Raw genomic sequence first — 19,269 nt, forward strand, 5'->3', positions numbered from 1 at the left:
CTTATTGTGTGGCTATGGAGATGGTTGAACACAAGGAGGCATCTCAAGTTGATTTTATTTTTTCTTTTTTGTTTTTGCAGTACTCTGCACCACTTCAAAGCATGCTAAGTTGTTGAGATACCTTGGTTTTTGATAGCTAATGGTGATTACGTCCGTATATTTTGGATTAATAGTATTCCATAAAACTGAGTACGCCTGTATCGTTTTTCCTCTAACATAGGTTGCGCTACTAATTATTAACTGGCTCTTTCAGACTTGATGATTGTGTTAAATAGTTTCACTGGAAGCTTTTGGGCAAAACCGTATTACACCTTTGACTTGGTGGAGCCCTTGCATAAATGAAGTTCTGGCTCTATGTAAGGCTATTTTCTTACAAGCCAATATGGCGCATTAGTTTACTGGTGTGTGCCGTGATTCTGGTGGAACTCTATCCTAGCACTACGCTGCTTGAAATTTATTATTTAGAGAAATGATAGGGTGGTAATGGTGTATTTGGTACTACTAGCCCCAAGGGGCGATTGTTATGTGCACTTGGTGGTCTGTTGACTACATACCATGAAGTAACCCTTGTTCCATTTGATGCTGAGTTTGTAGTGAGCTACCAACGTATTAATGGGTGCTACTGTTTGTATACCAGGGTGTGATAGTTTTTTAACTTTGTTAAGGCCAACTTGACTAGATTTAGGAGGTCTTCATCTCATTTGGCATACTAATTGGGGTAAAACACATCCAAGGCTAACATATGTGTTGTCTTGTTTGGATGGATGCAGGTGAGGACTCTATCCTTTCTTGTAATTTTTTTCGCCTTGAAGCAAATGCCTGTCCTTGATATCACTGGCTCTTACTACTGCTTGGGACATACTTTTTACATCAGCTATTGTATTTTTGGCGTGCCCCAAAGGGGGGAGGCCTTAGTGATGGTTTCCCTTTTTGCTAATGAAAAAGGGAAGATTATTATTTTTAAATACATAATGTTTTATTGGTTGAAATGGATAGAAAATACTTATTACAAAGCTTAGCCAGTAGGTGGTGGTATGTTTAGATTAGAGGATGAGGAGCACTCAAGAGTCAGTACTTCTCGATCTCCCAAGACTCCCGACTTCCAAGGCGCATCAAAATAATTATATATCTGAGTGCTCTCTTAGATTTTTTTGTAACCTCTCTCTCTCTCTCTCTCTCTCTGTCTCTTCTTGCCCGTGCATCCTGCCATGCTATGTCTGTTTGGGGTTGCGTTGCCTTGTTGTTTTTTAGAGAGAGAGAGAGAGAGAGAGAGAGAGAGAGAGAGAGATGCAGAGTGGTACAATGGCAGTTCTGCACTCAAGAAGTGTTGAGCAAGGACGGGATTGCAAAGCGCATAGGGGGAGAGCTATGAATTGAGGGGCAGTAAGAAGCTTATTTCTATCCATGGAGGCTACTGAAGGGCACCGTAGGAGTCTGCCTGCGAGCATGTGGGTTGATGCTTAACATGGTAGGGGTTGGTTATGGGGAGGTGATGGGTGGAGAAGAGTCAAGACCCTGGCTATGGTGTGGTAAAGAATTGAGTCGGGAAGGAGAAGCAGGAGGGCACATGGAGAGAGAGAGAGAGAGAGAGAGAGAAGGGAATCGTGTGGGAGAGTGAGCAAATTGTCTAGTGACCTCTAATCGGAAAACAAACGAGAAAGGTAGGAGAGAGAGGGGTAAATTTCAAAAGGGTAGAGAGAGAGAGGGTGGGATATTTTTGGGACAGAGATGCAGGTGCTAGTGTGCGGCGTACAGCTTGCTCACCTTCCGACTCTCGAGTCCTTGCCCTATCTTGTTGAGCTTTCTCCTCACTTCATCCGCTTCCTCACCTTCAAAGCCATAACGGTATCCATCGTCCCTTCCAGGCTTCCAGATCTGTCGGCACCTTCCAAGCGCTAACCCTATCTCGGTGAGCTTTCTCCTCACTGCATCATAACCTTCCTCGCCTTCAAAGCCATAACCTATTTCGCAGAGCTTTCTCTTCACTGCATTGTCTCATCAACTTGTGCAGATCAGTCGTCCCTCTGTGCGCCATGGGAAGGGCAAGCACGTTTTTATTTTATTTTTTAAAGCTTAGGGTCCGGTATGTAGAACATGTGCTTCTTGGCTATTACTAATTGAAGCATTGAGAATTGACAGGAACCTGTCTTCTTGTTCGCGTCGCTCAAAACTCCCCAGTCCTTCAAAGTGAAGAACCACATAAAGACAATCAGATTCACATCTCACAGTCATCCACACACCATCTGTGCATCTGCCTCCATCTACATCCAACAGGCTACCGGAAAGGTGGTTAAGAAGGTATGGCTTGCCACTGATCTGTTTACCCATTGAGGAAATTACTTTGACCGCTCTCTTCTATCCAGCCAAAATAATATCATGGGGTCCGAAGCGCAACAGGGATGCCAATGAGACAGCATCTCACAAGGTTGCATTTGATGGAATCTGAAGGCCATTCACCATTGGCTTTAATGTGCTGTTTTCTGCTCGTGCAATCTGTAGTGGCACCAAACATAGAAGCTTTTGCATCCATCCGCCCAAACCTCTTTCTCTGGGATTCCTTACTGCCAGAAACTGCTCAAGATAGAAGCTATTCTAGATTGTTGCAATTGACACTTGCATTTTCAGCAAATTAAACACTTTGCCCTTCTTTTTAAGCTTTCGGAGAGAGTGCAATAAGGTCTTCACAGTTCTTCTTGGCTCTGTGATCGTCAGCTTAGGAAAGGGGGGTGTATTAAGACGCAGAAACCAAGATCCCTCTCTGTGGAGAGAAGTGGAGCACTCACTTCGTATTTGTCAAACACGTGGAAGAGGTAATCAAGAGCTGGACTACACAATGGAGGTTTCTGCTCATTATTGTCAGTTTTTTGATTCATTGCATAATGTTGCCAGCCATGTTAGGAGACCTGTATCGCCACCACCAGCATGCCTGACTACAACAAGTTCACCTTCATTTGTTATTGATAGGTTCAATATGAGCTTTGTATCTCCGTTCAAGATCACTGGCTCATGATTAGACAAGGCCACCCCATATAGATGGGAAAAGTAAGCTATGCATTGTTGCATGCAACCTGCACGAGACTCCGAATCCTTGACACTCAACACAAAATGCTGCCCAAAGCAAATAGGGTCACCAACCATTTTGTGAGACGCGGAGGTATCCTTTCCAGTTGGTGTAAAAGACTTATCAGTGTAAAGAGGCCCACCTACCATTTTGTGCTGAGTATGAAGCACTTCAATAGAGAAGACCAGACCTGATTCATATTCTTCACCATCCTTTTCCATATGAGCCATCTCCACTATGGAACCAGGATATAAAAACCTCTGTTCTGGATCATTTTGGTTACTCCACAAACAACATAGCTTGGCGTCATGCTTAGGATGAGAATCGCGGCTTGGTTGTGATGTGCTTGTCAAGCACTTTCAGGAGTAGCAAGAAATCTTTGTCATCGAGCTGACGACAATCGAGGGAGAAGTTAATAGCTTGAGAGGCAATCCAAGGGTGAAGATTGGCAGGTGTGTCTATTTTGGAGTCTCTTCTTGAGACTAGCTTTGGCACATTGAGAGCAGCAGTCAAGAACAGACACTTGTACAGACCTTGAGGAAGCCCGACCAATTGATTGTTATGGGATAGGTTTGCATCAAGCTTAATATTGAAGCCTTTGTGCAGCTTCAAGTCATTTTCTAACTCTTTAAGCATGGAAACTTGAAGTCGATGTGTCCGATGTTTTTGAATAGAGAGGATATTTACTCCATTCATTGAGACCTTCTCCATGGCCTTTCTATCCACACACACAAAGACCATTTCACAGAGCTCCATCAAGTATCTCACGAAGTTGCAGGACATCTTTTCTACTGGCCTCTACAAATTGTTCTCTTCCATCCCAATAGAATAGGCAGAGGTTACTATCTGCATCAACACATGCATACATGCCAGATCTCAAGCAGTTTAAGTGCATTTTAAGTATTAAAGATGATGGTGCTAGATTTTTCTCTTTGAATTATGGAAAATTATATAAGTTGATCGCATTACACAAAGCATATGAAAGGGGGCTTGAAAAATTGCATGCCAAAAAGAAACTTCTACTATGTTTGGCAGGCCTGGTGATTTTATCACTTGTTACACTAGAATGAGATCTCATTCTTATAGCCATGTACATAAGTAATTCTAAGACTAAGTGTCAAGGCTTGGGACTTGTTACGCGCCGTGTGCGAGCCACAAAGGCTCCTAGCACACAGTCATACAACAGACAAGCTCACAAGGAAGAACGGTGTGTCACTCACCTTCCTGCGTAGTTGCAAATGAAGGATTCCCGTGCCGCGAAGAAGAGGGAGACGCCGCTACGCCGCGCTCAACCATCTCGCCGCCGTCGTGCCGCCGCAACGCTCGATCGCACACACACACTCTCTCTCTCTCTCTCTCTCTCTCTCTCTCTCTCTCACACGCACACACACAAGGAGATGGTGAAGGAGAAGGTGGAGATGGAGCAAGAGCAGCTTCTATTGCACAATGAGAGAATGAGTAAAAATTAGGTTTAGTGGCTTTTATATGAGCTCACCCCATTCACACTTGGGCGCCCATACTTAGCCAACTAACTCCTTGAATATTCCAGTTAGAGTGCGCCTGTCATCGGCGATCACCCTTACCCTGTTCCTATTGGTCCGACAAGCCCGGTACCTGACTCTAAATAATACAACCTTTATAGATCTTAGGGTGTCCTTGTGCCATGAGGGTTAACATGCCCCCCTTCCCGATGTAGATTCCGTCCTCGGAAGCTATCCAGTTGAAGCTCGTTCGTCGAGATGAAAGAGTAGTCGACATGGATGTGCGTAGTCGTCTTCAATCACTGCAAAATCAAACAACATTGCCACAGTAATTGCATTCTCATATACAATTAAAAATCATATGCAATAGACAGACAAGGTGATTGGTAACAGAATTTTAGACAATTTATCAGCAATAAACATTAAAGTGCAATATAATGAAATGCATAAACAGATGTAAAGGTAAAAAATTAAACAAGTCGGGGGTCGCTGATTTAACGGTCAAAAGGCACTAGAGCTCGACTATTAATACCATGGGTAACTTCTCAATTTTTTCTGGTCAATTAAGTTGTTTAATCGCGAGAGCCAAGTATTTGATGTTCGAGGGCTGACTAGAGGCTATACCTAGAAGACCTTGTAGTTAAGCTACGATAAAAGGAATTTCTCATGAAATCATCGCCTGACTGATTACCTTTTCTTTGACCCCCCAAAGTCTTTTCACATTGATTCAATTTTGATGTGTATGCTTATTTTGTATGCCTTGGGTTTTTTGCTTTTCAAGGAAAAGCGCCCACACTGGGAACCTCTAGGGCTGTAGTACCATAGGCGATACATGTGAGTGAAGTACCAATTTAAGCAGAGATGTCTCTTTCAGCTTAAAATTTTACATTGTGGCACTTTGATTTTTTGTTTGTTCATTTTCAGCATTTTTATTTTGTAACTTTGGGGGGTCATATAACACTGTTACCCTCCCCAGGCTCATCACATTAGTAAACTCCCTTTATAATACTTAAGCTAAAGGTTAATAGGGTTAAGCCCACTAGAAAGCCCTAGTACATTTCACACAATGCTGCCTAAATCGGATTAAGAACTTAAGTAACCATTGCTTATTAGGAAGGCATTCCCCATGGTATTAAGAGAAGATTTCTAATACCTAGCTTGGTCAAACTAGCTTAGTCGGATTGCTTGATTTTTAAACCTAAACAAGTGATTATGACAAAACATTACATTGAATTAAATGTTTGATACTAAGCAAATGCGTTGAATATTATGCTACCAATCACAATCAAAGCAGACAAACATGGATGCAAAAAGATAAGGACAATGCTAATGGACATAAAACACCTGTTTGTGTTGATGGTCGCGCTTGATTTGAAGTGTGAACGAGAGAAAGGTTCCATGAAGGTCCAAATACTATCAATAGCAACACGCTCCTGTACACACTAGGAAACAAAAGGAATACCTCCAGAAGGCACATTAGTGGGAAAATGTACCAACACTTATTGAACACAACAAAAAACATAAGGAACCCTAACTTAATTATTTGCACTCCCCCTAAAGAGTCAAGGGAATAGGATATTGTAGAGGTTGGGGGGAAACCTTAAAGCTAAACCCCTATCCTCGTCGTCGAGATAAACAAAGTCATCATCCATGAGACCATATGTGCCATCCGTGTAGTCATGTAAATTTTCTTCTTCATAATAGGTGCCCATGTTTACTAAAAAGGTCACTAGACGCCTAAGTCATCTTGGTCAAAAGGGTAGGCTTGTGCAATGGGAGAAACGCTCTCTATTAAGTATGGATCAGACGTGGTCAAGAGACGTATTAGCCATTCTAACTCCTCAAAATTCCTCTCACATGCTAGCGTACCTATCAAATCCCATTCACATGCAAGCATTGGAAAGACCATGTGAAATATTTGTGAAAAGTAACGAGGGTACCTCTCACCCAAGGTAGGAGTGGATGACTCTAGCGTACTAGCCATATTTGTACACGCAAATAGATGATGGTTAGAGTGCAAATATTACAAGGGTCGTGTTTTTGTGCATAATTTGTTTTTATGATTTGTGTGATGGCTCTTGCTCTTTTACTTTTTTATCTTGTTTTTGTGAGTATAAGGCTTTATATGTACATTTCCTAAGATCGGAGATTAAGAGGTCAGGGAGAAAGGTTGAGAGGGAAGCAAGTGAATGATGGATGTCCACAAACACTCCCCTTCCTTGGGTAGATCATACAGTTTGAAATGAGCTTGTTACCCTTTGAAACCAATTGTTCCAATTGGTAATAGGTGAGGATTTTTGCCAGTAGTTTTCTATTACCCTAGGTGCCTTGTCAAGTTGCAAGGGTGGTAAGGTACTCTCCAAGGATCGAACTTGAAGTGATTTATCAGGTGATTCTTGAACACTGGGAGGTGTGGATTCTTTTGTAGCTTCATTGAGGTTCATTACTATAGATGGAGGCTGTGTAGAAGCTTTTACCTCTATGGATGTATTACATGAGGAGCTAGAAGCTTCATGGAACTCCCCCCTTCCTGAGCTAGGTGGAATAAATTGGGTTTGCCTTGGAGCGCAAACTAGCTCTGGACTAGGTGTGTAGCATTCTGTGATCTTTCCCTTCCCACGGTCTGCCATTGGCTTTAGCGTTACACTGTTTGACTCATATGGGTTTGTTGTCGATAGGGAAGGACACATCTTACGTTTAGGTACCCAAATTTTCTCATTTCCATCATAGTATCCTTGGGCTTTTAATAGTTGTTTAGGAATCCAGCGCCACGTTTTCTTACATTTCTTGGAGCGAGTGGGACGTTTCTTACGAGGCTTCCGTTTTTTAGCATCAGCCATGGTTACTAAAGAAGCTTTAGGGACCCACTTGTATGCTTTCTTTGTTATATTAGGATGGTTCTTGTCTGTCTCAAGCTTTCTTTCAACTACATCAGTTGAAGATCTAGAGAGTTGGGCTATGGGGACGTATGGTTCAACCTCCTGGACATGCAATGTCTTGGGTTTTATTTCCTTAGGCAATATCTCAGGGACTATGGCTTGAGTGGTAGGGATAAGAGTTGGTTTTTGCGTTGTGACACCCCCAGTCCCCCAATCAATAGTGCATTTGGTGGCTATCATCCACGTGCGTCCTAGGTTTATATTACCCTCCATAGTTCCAGTAGGCATGACCAAAAAGTCTTGAGCTATAATTCCATTGTCATAACTGACAGAAGTGTGCCGGATTCCAAAAACCGTAGTTTTTTTCTTGTTGACACCCTTGACTTGGATAATACTCTCAGATAGAGGTGGCTTCCCTAACTGACACCACACCCCATAGGATAGCAGATTATATTTAGCACTCGTCTCTAATAAGGCGTTATATAGCACTTTTCCATAGGCACTATTTAACTCAATAGGGTATCGTAGAGGTGTGTCAGAGTCCAACCAATCCTCTTCGATTTCCACATGGAATGCATTTGTGATTCCAAGGTTAGCCTCTCGTTTTTGTCTTATATGTTGTTGTCGCTCCTTAGCCTCAGCTTGAGCTTGTATCTTCTTTAACTCGGTTTGTGCTTTGGCGGCCTTCTTTTGATGAACGGCCCGTAGTTCTTCTTGGCTTAAAGGATCATAATATCTTTTGAATTTACTCCCATTGAGGAATCCAATGGTTTCAACTCCATCAAGAGTTTCCACACGAAGGGTACCTTGTGGGGTAATTTCATATACTCTATACGGTCCTTTACCAGCATATTTCAACTTTTTCTTCTCTTTACGTACTCCATACATAAGGACTTTATCACCAACTTTGATGTCCTTGTCCTTCACATGGCGATCAAACCACTTCTTTCTCCTATCCTTTTCCACAAGAGCATTTTGCACAGCCAACTGTCTCTCTTCGTCTAGTTTTTCTAAGATATACAAACGCTCGGTTAAGGGGTTACCATTCCATCCTTCTTGCGAAGCTACCCTAAGACTAGGAATGACAAACTCCCAAGGCATAACCTCTTCTTGGCCGTATACCATTTTGAATGGCGTACAATTAATAGCCACTTTATAAGCAGTATGATAAGCCCATAGAGCAGATGTCAACTTCAAATCCCAATCAGTGCGATGAGCTTCTACCGTCTTGGTTAAAATAGAGATTAGAGTTTTGTTGGTGCTCTCGGCTTGTCCATTAGCTTGCGGGTAATAAGGTGTAGACTTATGGTGGGATATCATAAAGGTCGTGGCAAGCTCTCTTATTACCTCATTTATAAAATGGGTACCATTATCACTAACAATTTCAAAAGGGCAACCAAATCTTGTGATAATGTTCTCAAAAAGAAACTTAGCTGTTGTCCTCGTGTCAGCTTTTTGTGAAGCCTTAGCTTCAGCCCACTTTGTTACATAGTCCGTAGCAACTAGAATATATCGAGATTGAGTGTTGCGAGCTGCGGGACTAATTGGACCTACAAAGTCTAAGCCCCATTTTTCAAATGGTTGGGTTACTTTAATAGGATGTAAGGGCATTCTGTCTTTGCGCTGTGTGGTCTTGTAACGTTGGCACTCATCACACCCTTTTGTAAAAAGTGATGCATCCTTAAATAAAGTTGGCCACCAATAGCCTGATTGCAACACCTTTCTAACAGTCAGGTCTCCTGAAAAATGTCCTCCTGCTATGCCCATATGTGCTTCTTGCAAGATATACAAATATTCATCCTCGCGGGCACAACGCCTAAGAATATCGTCCTTGCCTAGTCTATACAGAGTTCCGGCAATCAAACAATAGGGTTCACATTCTTTTACTAGCCTTCGAGCGATATCCTTACGAAGTTCCTTGGGTGGAAAACCATTAACTAAAAAGTTAACAATGTTCTCACTCCATTCAGGCATAGTCTCAACTATGAATAGGGAAGTATCAGGTAATTCATCATCAACTCCTGTAGGGGCTTCACCATTGGGTATGCGAGACAAATGATCAGCCATGACGTGCCTTTTACCGGGTCTCACTACAATCGTGAAATCAAACTCCAGAAGAATTAACAACCATCGTGTGATTCTTCCTGTGGAGCATGGCTTGTTTACCAGATACAGCAACGCTTGATGATCCACATAAAATACAAACTTGTTTGCCAGAAGGTAGTAGCGAAATTTCTTTACTGCATAAACCATTGCCAAACCTTCTCGCTCTGTAGTGGTGTAGTTCCTTTCAGCATCGTTCAATTGACGGCTTGCAAAGCTAATGGGATAGTCCAATTTATGTTCTCCTGGTTGAGTGAGAACACACCCAATAGCAAAGTTTGATGCATCAATATGCACATGGAAAATGACATCCCAATTAGGTGTCCTTAAAATCGGAGCACTTGCTAGTGTTTTCTTCAATTGTTCATAGGCCTGGTCACACTCTTCAGTCCATTTAAATTCAATGAGAAGCTTGTACAAAGGACGTGCTATCTCAACAAAAAATAAAATAAACCGTCGATAATAACCCATGTGTCCCATGAACCTTTGAACTCCCTTGTAATTGGTTGGTGGTGGTAACTCTAGAATCACTTTAATTTTGCTCTCATCGGTTGAGATACCATTCTTAGATACTATATGCCCTAAAATAACTCCATGCTTGACCCAAAATTGGCATTTGAACGGGTTCAATGAGATACGATATAACCTACACTTTTCAAACACCTTCCGCAAACATGATAGATGTTCTTTCCAAGAAGAGTAAACACAAAGGTCGTCTAAGAAAGCTTCACAAAACTCTCTCAAATATTCCTTAAAAGCAGTGTTTATTAATCGTTGGAATGTAGCAGGGGCATTTGTTAAGCCAAAAGCCATCACACGAAATGCAAACACGCCAAATTCTGTGATGAAGGCAGTTTTAGCTTGGTCCTCTAGCGCTATCGTGATTTGGTTGTAGCCTGAGTACCCATCTAGAAAGCTATAAGCTTGCTTGCCTGCAACTCTTTCGAGTACATGTTCGGAATATGGTAGGGGGTAATGGTCTCTTCTAGTAGCTGCATTAACTTTTTTGAGGTCCACGCACACCCTGAGTTTCCCATTCTTTTTTGGCACGATAACTATTGGAGACACCCATTCAGAGTGTTCAATAGGATATATGAACCCACATTTGATAAGCTTTTCTAGTTCTTCTTGAATGATCCTTGCGTACTTAGGATTCATCGGGTAGGGTCTTTGTTGTACGGGCTTCGCAGTGCTAATCATAGGGATTGTATGTTGGACCACAGAAGGTGGAACACCTTTCATATCATGGTATGTCCAAGCGAATATTTCCTTGAATTCCTTGAGAAGCTCTTTGAGGACCGCCTCTTCAACTTCTGTGAGGTCCTGGGCAATAAAAACAGTTTTTGATTCTTCACCAGGGTCGGCTAATTCTATTTCTTTAACTATTGCCGGACCATCATAGATTCCATTATTCCCATCGATAGGTATTCTTTGGGCTTTTGTGTACACAACCTTTGCTTCCCCTGTGGTGTAAGATTTGAAATGTTCTGGTGCAGGATGCAAGTCTGTGGATTCTGGTTGTGCTTTGGTCTGTGCTTCCATTTCTGCTTTCTTGTGTTGTCCAGCTAACTCTTGGTTTTGACGCCTCCTTGCAGTGCGGCTCAACTTTGGCTTGTCTATGATCTCTAATTGGGCTATGTCATGGGGTCGTGGTCTACACCACATAACATTTTGGAGATATTCACCCCAATCGTCTACCAATTTACGATGAGCATCACATGCTCCTATATAACTGAGCCATTCTGCTGAGGATCTCTTCTTTTTTATCCTAGCACGTACATTGGCTCGATATCGACGCCTCTTAAAGTTTTTCTTTTTCTTATTTGAGACCTGATTTTGATTTGCATTTAGATTTGGCTCATTAAAGGAGTCCTCGTTGGTGTCCTCTTCACTCTCGGAGGAGCTATCATCGGTTGATGTGCTCGGTCCTTCCGAATGCTTTGACTATGAACTTGCTCCACTCTCTAATTCATGAGATTCAGAATCCGTTTCACTCTGGGAGTCCGTGTCTGAGTCGTGTTGGTCAAAGTCTTCTATTGAGCTATCGGTGTCACTGTCAGATTGGTCTACAATTGCCTTGCCCTTAGAAGATGCCTGTATGGCACTTATCATGTTTAGAGGTGCAATTTGTGGTACCTCTTCCCCTTCTGGTGTGACCCAAGTGGTTCCTCTATTTCCCCAGGTATCTATGGTTGCAGCTAGGTGTACCCAGTCTACGTTGTCTGATTCCGTCATACCCGGTAACACATCCATGTAAGGAGAATCTTGGCCAATGTCTGTATCCTTCTTACAAGTGTAACAATATTGTAGTGGGGCCGAGTGAACTGTGGTGTCAGAGCGATGATCAATAATGGTTTTACTCCCTAAGGGGTGTACCTTACCAGTCACCAAATCCACTCTAAGGACAGAGTCTTGGAATTGAAAATAGACATGATTTTTAGACCAATCATGAACCATTTGTGCTTCCCTCATGAATGGTCGTCCTAAAATCATTTCATATGACATAAGGTGTTTAGAGAAATCCATTACAATGAACGTATGTCGTACCTTGTGTCCTAGAACTTTGATCCTAAGATCCTTGAGCATCCCCATAGGTTTGGCTATGGTACCATTTGCCATCTTTACCACAATGTTAGTAACACTGAGGCGGGGTTTTCCCATGGACTCCCAACAATCTTTTGTAACGATGCTAACTCCCGCACCACCATCAAGAATCCCCTTTATAGTTAATCCCTTGGTAGTGATGGGTAGGGTCGCATTAGACTCGTCTCCTTCAAAATACTGCCCTAATTCATTAATGGGTACCTCGATCACAGACTCGTGTTCATCTAAGTCAAGTGATTGCACATGATTTTCCTCATCAATCATAATCGAGTCAGGCCTATTTGGTTGCGCAAACTGCGGTAATCCCGTTCGTAGCTCTCCGTTAAGGAATGCTCGAAGTGCAAGGAATAACTCAGGATCTCCATACAGCTTTGCTATGATCGTGGTTCGGACCTCAGAAGACATGAAGTCCACTAGTTTGGCAACATTCATTCGCATTTTGCAGGGTGTAGGTCCTTGACTAGGAACTGGTGAGGAAGGAATCTCATATTCCTCAATGGGATTAGGTATTCCTTCGTTAAACATCCTTTCCAACAAGAAAGGTGTATGCTCACTTTCTGATGTCCCGTCCTCACTCCCTTCTTGGATGATACTAGATATGGCTAACGGTCTATGGTTCATGTGGGGTGGATGAACTTGCGTGGGAAACACTGTGTCATGAATTTTGACATGCATGGGTTCTGGTTCTAGTTTCCTTTGAGTCTCCTCCACTAAACCTCTTAGATGTTTCACCTGCTGAATATCGTCTACTGGGTTTGGGTACGTCCCAATCTTCTTTTTACGATTCTTCCCTTTTTGCCCCTGCAGTTTATCTTGGGGGTCTTGGATTGGATTTGGAAACACTTGTGGTGTTTTCAGAGGCTCTTTATGGTTTTCTCTTATTCGGTTTTCATTTGGTTCCATGTTACGGTTTTTTTTGTCGGTCTTTCTCTTTGTGGTATTGGTTCTAGTCTCCATTGTCTCGATTGAATCTAAATCATCCTCGAGGTCATTCATATACACGGGGTCATCTCCTGTTCCTATGTTTGTTTTGGAACTTGGCTTTGAATTTCCCGTATTCTGCGACCTCTTCCTTCGTGTCTTCTTTTTCTTTGCTTGGATAACTGATGCGGTATCTCTCTCTTCGAGGATATGGCCTGGCCCTTGAAGCATGGACCGTGTAATCGCATAAGCGGGTGCGACGGGTGGTATTGGCGATGTCACTCTAGCAATTTCGACCAAATTTAGGGGTGTGATTTTAAGCGCATTTGGGTTATAGGGGCATTGGGCAATCAAGTGATCTATGCCACAACGATTACATGTGAGTATTGGCATTCCTGACGTGCTCCCTTGATTCATTTGCATCTGTGCAGCATTCTTTTGGAGCCTAATAGGGCACTCCGCTGCCCGATGTGGTCCACCACACTCGTAGCATTGAAGAGGTGGCCTCCTAGTCTGGGTGTTGATATTTTGACCTCTGGATGCGAGAGCAGCAGCTTGATAAACCGGCTTGACTTGCCCCCAACAATCTTCCATGTAGTATATAGGACACTCTTCCAATATATCAAGTCCGTAGGCAATACTAGTGTCTATTTCCTCCTCACAGCCATCTGCATAAGCATTAGATGGCTCGCAACCCACTTGGTTCATAGGGACGACTCTTGGATGCGGGGGCTGCGGTCCTAGCACAGGAGGTGGTAGTGGTGTAGCTTGTACAACATTTTGAGATCTAGGGACCATGTGTTGCGGTAGTTGCTCAACAGGTGGAGCAGGCATCAATACAGGAGCTCGAGGTGCATCCGTCTAGGCTACAGGTGGTCTATTTGCCATCATACGTTTGATCATTAAACAATCCTTAGCTTGGTGACCATACCTACCACATGCGTTGCAAGTTCCATTAAATTTTACTCTAAACGTAGGGCACTCACTAGTGCTATGTGGACCTAAGCAAATGGAACACCATTGTTGCTCCCTTCTTGGATACATGTGACTATTTTGAGGGGGTCGATTATCCTTAAGAGACTCTTGGATTGCCTTGGTGAGGTCTATCAAGAATGTCTCAAATACCTTTGGCTCATTGGAAATGGGCTTTGCAGTCATGGGTTCATACTCAATGGCTTGTGAGCTAGTGGATCTCGTGTCAGTAGACACCCTCATGCCTGCTATCATCAAGTTGTCCTCTAATTGGATTGCATTGGCAGTGACATCTTCCCAGGTTGTGATACCTCTAATCACTAGTCCATTATAGATTCCTTCATTCCTCAACCCTCGAATGAATCGATCAAGCAGTTGGTTATTGTTGAAGCGCTCATTTACAGGGCAGCGAGAGTTTAAGTGCTTTAGACGACTAATGAAGTCCCTTTTTGACTCTCCTTCCTTACGTTCGGCCTTCTGTAGCTGAGATGCTACACCCCAAAGCACACCTTCTCGTATGTACTCCTTTAGAAACAACCTTCGAAGGGTACGGTAGATAATTTTCTCGTCCACCCTTAGGGTTCTATACCAATCTCCAGCCTTCCCACTTAATGTCAAGCTTAAGGCATTGCACTTATGTAGTTCGTTGCATTCCCCTAAGGAATCACATACTTGTTCAAACATTTCAATGTGTTTTCTAGCATCTTCGTCCCCATTGAATTTTTGCGTGAGTTTGGCAATTTGTACTGCCTTACTTCTAGGCTCTCTATCAGATGCATGACGTATATTTTCCGCGATAGATCGACCTATGGTTTGAGCAAACGCTGCCAAGTCACCTATGTGAGGAGGCAGGGCCGGTGGAGGTACTCTTGGAATCATATATGGGAGAGGGACGGGTACCGGTCTTGGCATATGTGTGGATGATGCAGGATATGGAACATAACCGGGCATAGGTCCACTCGGATAAGGGCTAGGGAGCGGCACTCGAGGAGCATAAACAACTGGTACAATTGGAGGTGTGGGGGCCATGTGTGCATAAGGGGCTAGAGGCACATACGGTCGAGGCCCCATATTAGGTACTATGACACTAGGTAGTGGCACTGCACTAACCGTAAATGTCATCGGTACATTCTCTGTCAGGCTTATCCCTGGAGTGAGCACTGTGTTTTCCTTAATAGAGGGTTGAGCCAAGTTAGGGAAGCTAAAGTTGTCGCTCGGAGGCTCAGATTGCATAGAGACCCCAGGTGAAATGACGTAAGATGGGTCCATGGGGCTCATTAGAGGAGTCTCCATTTGTGATAGAGTAGGCTGTTGAGCCTTGCTCGTATCCAGAAATCTCATGGGGCCAGTTGAGAGTATATTTACCCCTCGGTTTTGCCTTTCTGATTGAATAATGCCATGGATAACATTACAGATCATTTTCTGTTGATCTTCGATGCTCGTGGCACTAGAGGTGGATTGTACAATCTCTATCCATCCTACATGGTAGGCGTGGCCAGAGTGTAGATCCGTCAACACCTCAGTGTGGAGGTCGTATGTCCAATGATCATTAATGAACAATCCTTCTAGAGTCGACGTGTTAACGGTTTCTTGTGAGGTAGAAGCAATGTTGCTCCCCGTGGTTTTACTTGTCACCAACGGTACTCTAGAGGGAACTTCTAAAGGAGGCAGCTCAACAGGGCCTTCTTGGTAAGAAGTTGGTAGGATATCCACATGGACACTCTTTGGGGGTGTGGGGTCCACGTGCGATGTGAATGGAGAGTCCACTTCCCCACCCCCTTCGTGTGCTTCATTTGCATCAGGTTCCGAGCGAGTAGCTCTACCTAATGTTTCCATGAAACGGCTAAACATACTAGTACTAGGCTGTGGAGCTTCGGGAGGTGCATGGCCTTCTCTCTCAGTGTTTTGGGTAGGGTATGCTTCCATGATTTCTGAGTCGGAGGAGGAATCACTAGCGGCTATTTTAGGGTCTTGGGTGGTGCTACCTTGTGTCCCCGCTGAGGGTCTAGAGCTTATCGTGGATGGGTAATGGGTGTCCGTATGAACAGAGGCACCCTCAATATGCTCGTGTTCTAGCACCCGCCCAGAGCGTAAGTGCATGTGCTTTTGATACCCTCAGGTGTCAAAAAGCTGCTCTAGGAGGCTTTGTGACTAGTTTTTTGCGTGTTTTTTGTTTGTTTTTTTGCTAGATTTTTTAGAGCGTGTCGTGGAATGGGCCGTGTGATAGCTCGAAACGAGCGTATCGCTAGGAGGGACGCGTTGTGCTTTACAGCCCACCGTTTGGTTCTATTTTGCTCCAGAAAAGCCCGAAACAGTCTTTTCCTAGCCGGGGAACTAGGCTCCAAATAGCAAGTCTAAGGGTGCAAGTGGGAAGAGAAGGGAGGAGAGTGGAGGACTTGCCCCACATGCTCTCATTCCCTCTTGAGGGGGTAGGGTATATATATAAGAGTGAATCTAGTAAACATCATAAGACTAAGGCCTGGGCCTGGGCTTAGGTCCGATCCCGATCAAAATTTTAGTGATCCCCCTAATCACTCACGCTTAAAATATTTTCGATTTTTTTATAACCTCCCCCTCACTCACGTTTTTATTTTTCGATTTTTTTTTTCGAAATTTTCACTCACGTTTTCGATTTTTTTTTTCCCGAATTTTTTTTTCCGATTTTTTTTTAATTTTTTAATTTTTTTTGGGATATTATTTGGTACGCGTTTTGGTGCGCGTTGACCTCACCTAACTATTTACTGTCCCACTTACCTACTGACCTGCTAATCAGTGGTTCACCTAATTACTAACCTGCTTAATTAACTAACTGTGCGCCTAACTGTGCACAAACCAGAAAACACAGAAAATGCAGAAAATTGAAACTTGACATAGCTGTGGAGTGCAAACCAAAAAATGCAGAAAACGCAGAAACGCAAGAAATGCTAACTGTGTAAGCTGAAATCTGAGCTTAATAGAACTAACAAAACAGAGCTTAACAGAACACAGAAAACTTGAATGCAGTCAACAACATTGTGTCTTTCTCTATTGTTTTTGCATAACAACAATAATCAAACTTAAGCCGCGCCTTTCCTACATAAAAAATAGCTTCAATACAATTTACAGGTCGGCATTGGAGCTTCACGCACAGCAGTTCCCCGGCAGCGGCGCCAAAAATGTCAAGGCTTGGGACTTGCTATGCGCCGTGTGCGAGCCACAAAGGCTCCTAGCACACAGTCATACAACAGACAAGCTCACAAGGAAGAACGGTGTGTCACTCACCTTCCTGCGTAGTTGCGAATGAAGGATTCCCGCGCCGCGAAGAAGAGGGAGACGCCGCTACGCCGCGCTCAACCGCCTCGCCGCCGTCGTGCCGCCGCAACGCTCAATCGCACACACACTCTCACACTCTCTCTCTCTCTCTCTCTCTCTCTCACATGCACACACACAAGGAGATGGTGAAGGAGAAGGTGGAGATGGAGCAAGAGCAGCTTCTATTGCACAATGAGAGAATGAGTAAAAATTAGGTTTAGTGGCTTTTATATGAGCTCATCCCATTCACACTTGGGCGCCCATACTTAGCCAACTAACTCCTTGAATATTCCAGTTAGAGTGCGCCTGTCATCGGCGATCACCCTTACCCTGTTCCTATTGGTCCGACAAGCCCGGTACCTGACTCTAAATAATACAACCTTTATAGATCATAGGGTGTCCATGTGCCGTGAGGGTTAACACTAAGTTGTTTTTGTACTAATCATTGTCACTTGTCTAAAGCCAACTATCTTTGGAGCTTAAAAGTTCATTTATGTCTTATTATATAAGTAAAACAACTACACACAAATCATTTTTTAAGACTAAAATAGTAGGTGAAAGGTTCAATTTTGAAAAAAGTGCACTTTTTAACCTACATAAGGCCTTGGTAAAGCATGAAACTCTTACGTGGACAACGCCACCACAAGGGCATGGAATGCTAGTGAGTAAAATCAAAGATTCTTGGAGGTGTATGGCATTCCTGCCAATGATCACTTACCAAGATATTGTGAGTACTTTTGTCAACAATGAGCTATGTGGCAACTCCTACCCATGGGCCGATTGGTTCCACTCTCGCTGAAAGGAAACAAAAAGGTGAGTTGTTGTATGTTTAGAAACACCATTCCATTTTCTATAGTTGCTAACTTGAGACCATGTCTTGGCCATGCCTTCCCAACAATAAATTGATGAGCACCTTTGCAAATAGTCTGTCGGTTAGAATTGTTGAGCATGAGGATCCGAACAATGATGAGAAGCATCTTGATATAGGGGATCGATACTTGCTATTTTTGCATCATACCAGGGTTACAAAAGTGGCTTAGGAAAATGTGTTGATTGCATGGTTTTTATCTTGTGTTATTTTGCTTAGATATAACCAGACGAATGATTAGCTCACATTTCTGTAGTCGAAGACTAGAGGACTATAATCAATTGGTTGGTGCAGATGAAACACAACCACATGATTCATTGGACCAAATCAAAGACCCTCAATTGGAAAGGGTGGAAGACGTGCTATTACAAATTTTGAGAGTTGTTTGAAAATGTGCAAGGTGATCATTCATCCCTTATATCGATCGGATTTCATTCAGGTGATAGATACATTGAAAGCTACAGCCAACACATACGGAGTTAATGCTACTTGTGTACAACTTTGCAAGTTGGAAGATCATATCTCATTGCTATGCAAAGAAGTTGTATGGACTTGGCTAAATAGGCTAAACGCGTAGATGTGTAGATTTTTAAACACTCTTAATAGGAACAACTTCAAGTTCGTAATGTCTCTTGTTTTGATTGATTGTCTAGTTAGAAGAAGCATATATGTAAATACTCTGTATATAATAAAACAAGTTCCTTGAGTTTCTTATTGTGTTTTGTTGTCTCTATCATTGTTACCATCCTTGTTGTCTTTGGCTTATCACAATAATGTGTGTGAAAAGGAGTGAGTGAACTTCTGATTAATTTTTCATTTCTGGGAAGAGTCATGTTGAAATTGTGATTGACTTCCCATTCTGTCTTCATGATCACTAGTGAATTGAATTCTCCTATAAGATTTAAATCACAAAAAAGAGAAATCTTCATGGTAAATGAGTTTTATGGTGCTCAGATAAATTAAGTTGTTCTTAATTGAATGTATTACAAATAAAAAGGATTATACAAGCTTTCTAATTATTTGGGTTTAAGTCATGAGCCAAGGAATTTTCTTGATTAATGGACTCAATAGAGAAAGTATGATGCACCA

General features: G+C 42.8%; 1 protein-coding gene across 5 annotated transcripts; it reads left to right on the top strand.

Annotated features, from left to right (window-relative positions):
- The first annotated feature begins 1,367 nt into the window (after positions 1 to 1,367).
- On the top strand, positions 1,368 to 18,876 carry LOC147450359 (uncharacterized). Of its 5 annotated transcripts, XM_086519600.1 has the most exons (5): positions 1,368 to 1,529; positions 1,866 to 1,909; positions 2,140 to 2,298; positions 2,713 to 2,810; positions 2,890 to 3,149. In XM_086519600.1, exons 1-5 carry the CDS (start codon positions 1,457 to 1,459, stop codon positions 3,008 to 3,010), a joined length of 495 nt encoding a protein of 164 aa, XP_086375726.1. In that variant the 5' UTR covers positions 1,368 to 1,456; the 3' UTR covers positions 3,011 to 3,149. The 5 variants fall into 5 exon arrangements, 1 of the variants encoding a protein (XP_086375726.1); XR_015189110.1 differs by lacking the exons at positions 1,368 to 1,529; positions 2,713 to 2,810; positions 2,890 to 3,149 and adding an exon at positions 18,475 to 18,876 and having other exon boundaries at positions 1,615 to 2,298; XR_015189111.1 differs by lacking the exons at positions 1,368 to 1,529; positions 2,713 to 2,810; positions 2,890 to 3,149 and adding an exon at positions 17,127 to 18,452 and having other exon boundaries at positions 1,615 to 2,298.
- The last annotated feature ends 393 nt before the right edge of the window (positions 18,877 to 19,269 follow it).

Source organism: Adiantum capillus-veneris, chromosome 9 (assembly GCF_014529385.1).
Source record: "Adiantum capillus-veneris isolate H3 chromosome 9, ASM1452938v2, whole genome shotgun sequence".
Classification (NCBI taxonomy): domain Eukaryota; kingdom Viridiplantae; phylum Streptophyta; class Polypodiopsida; order Polypodiales; family Pteridaceae; genus Adiantum; species Adiantum capillus-veneris.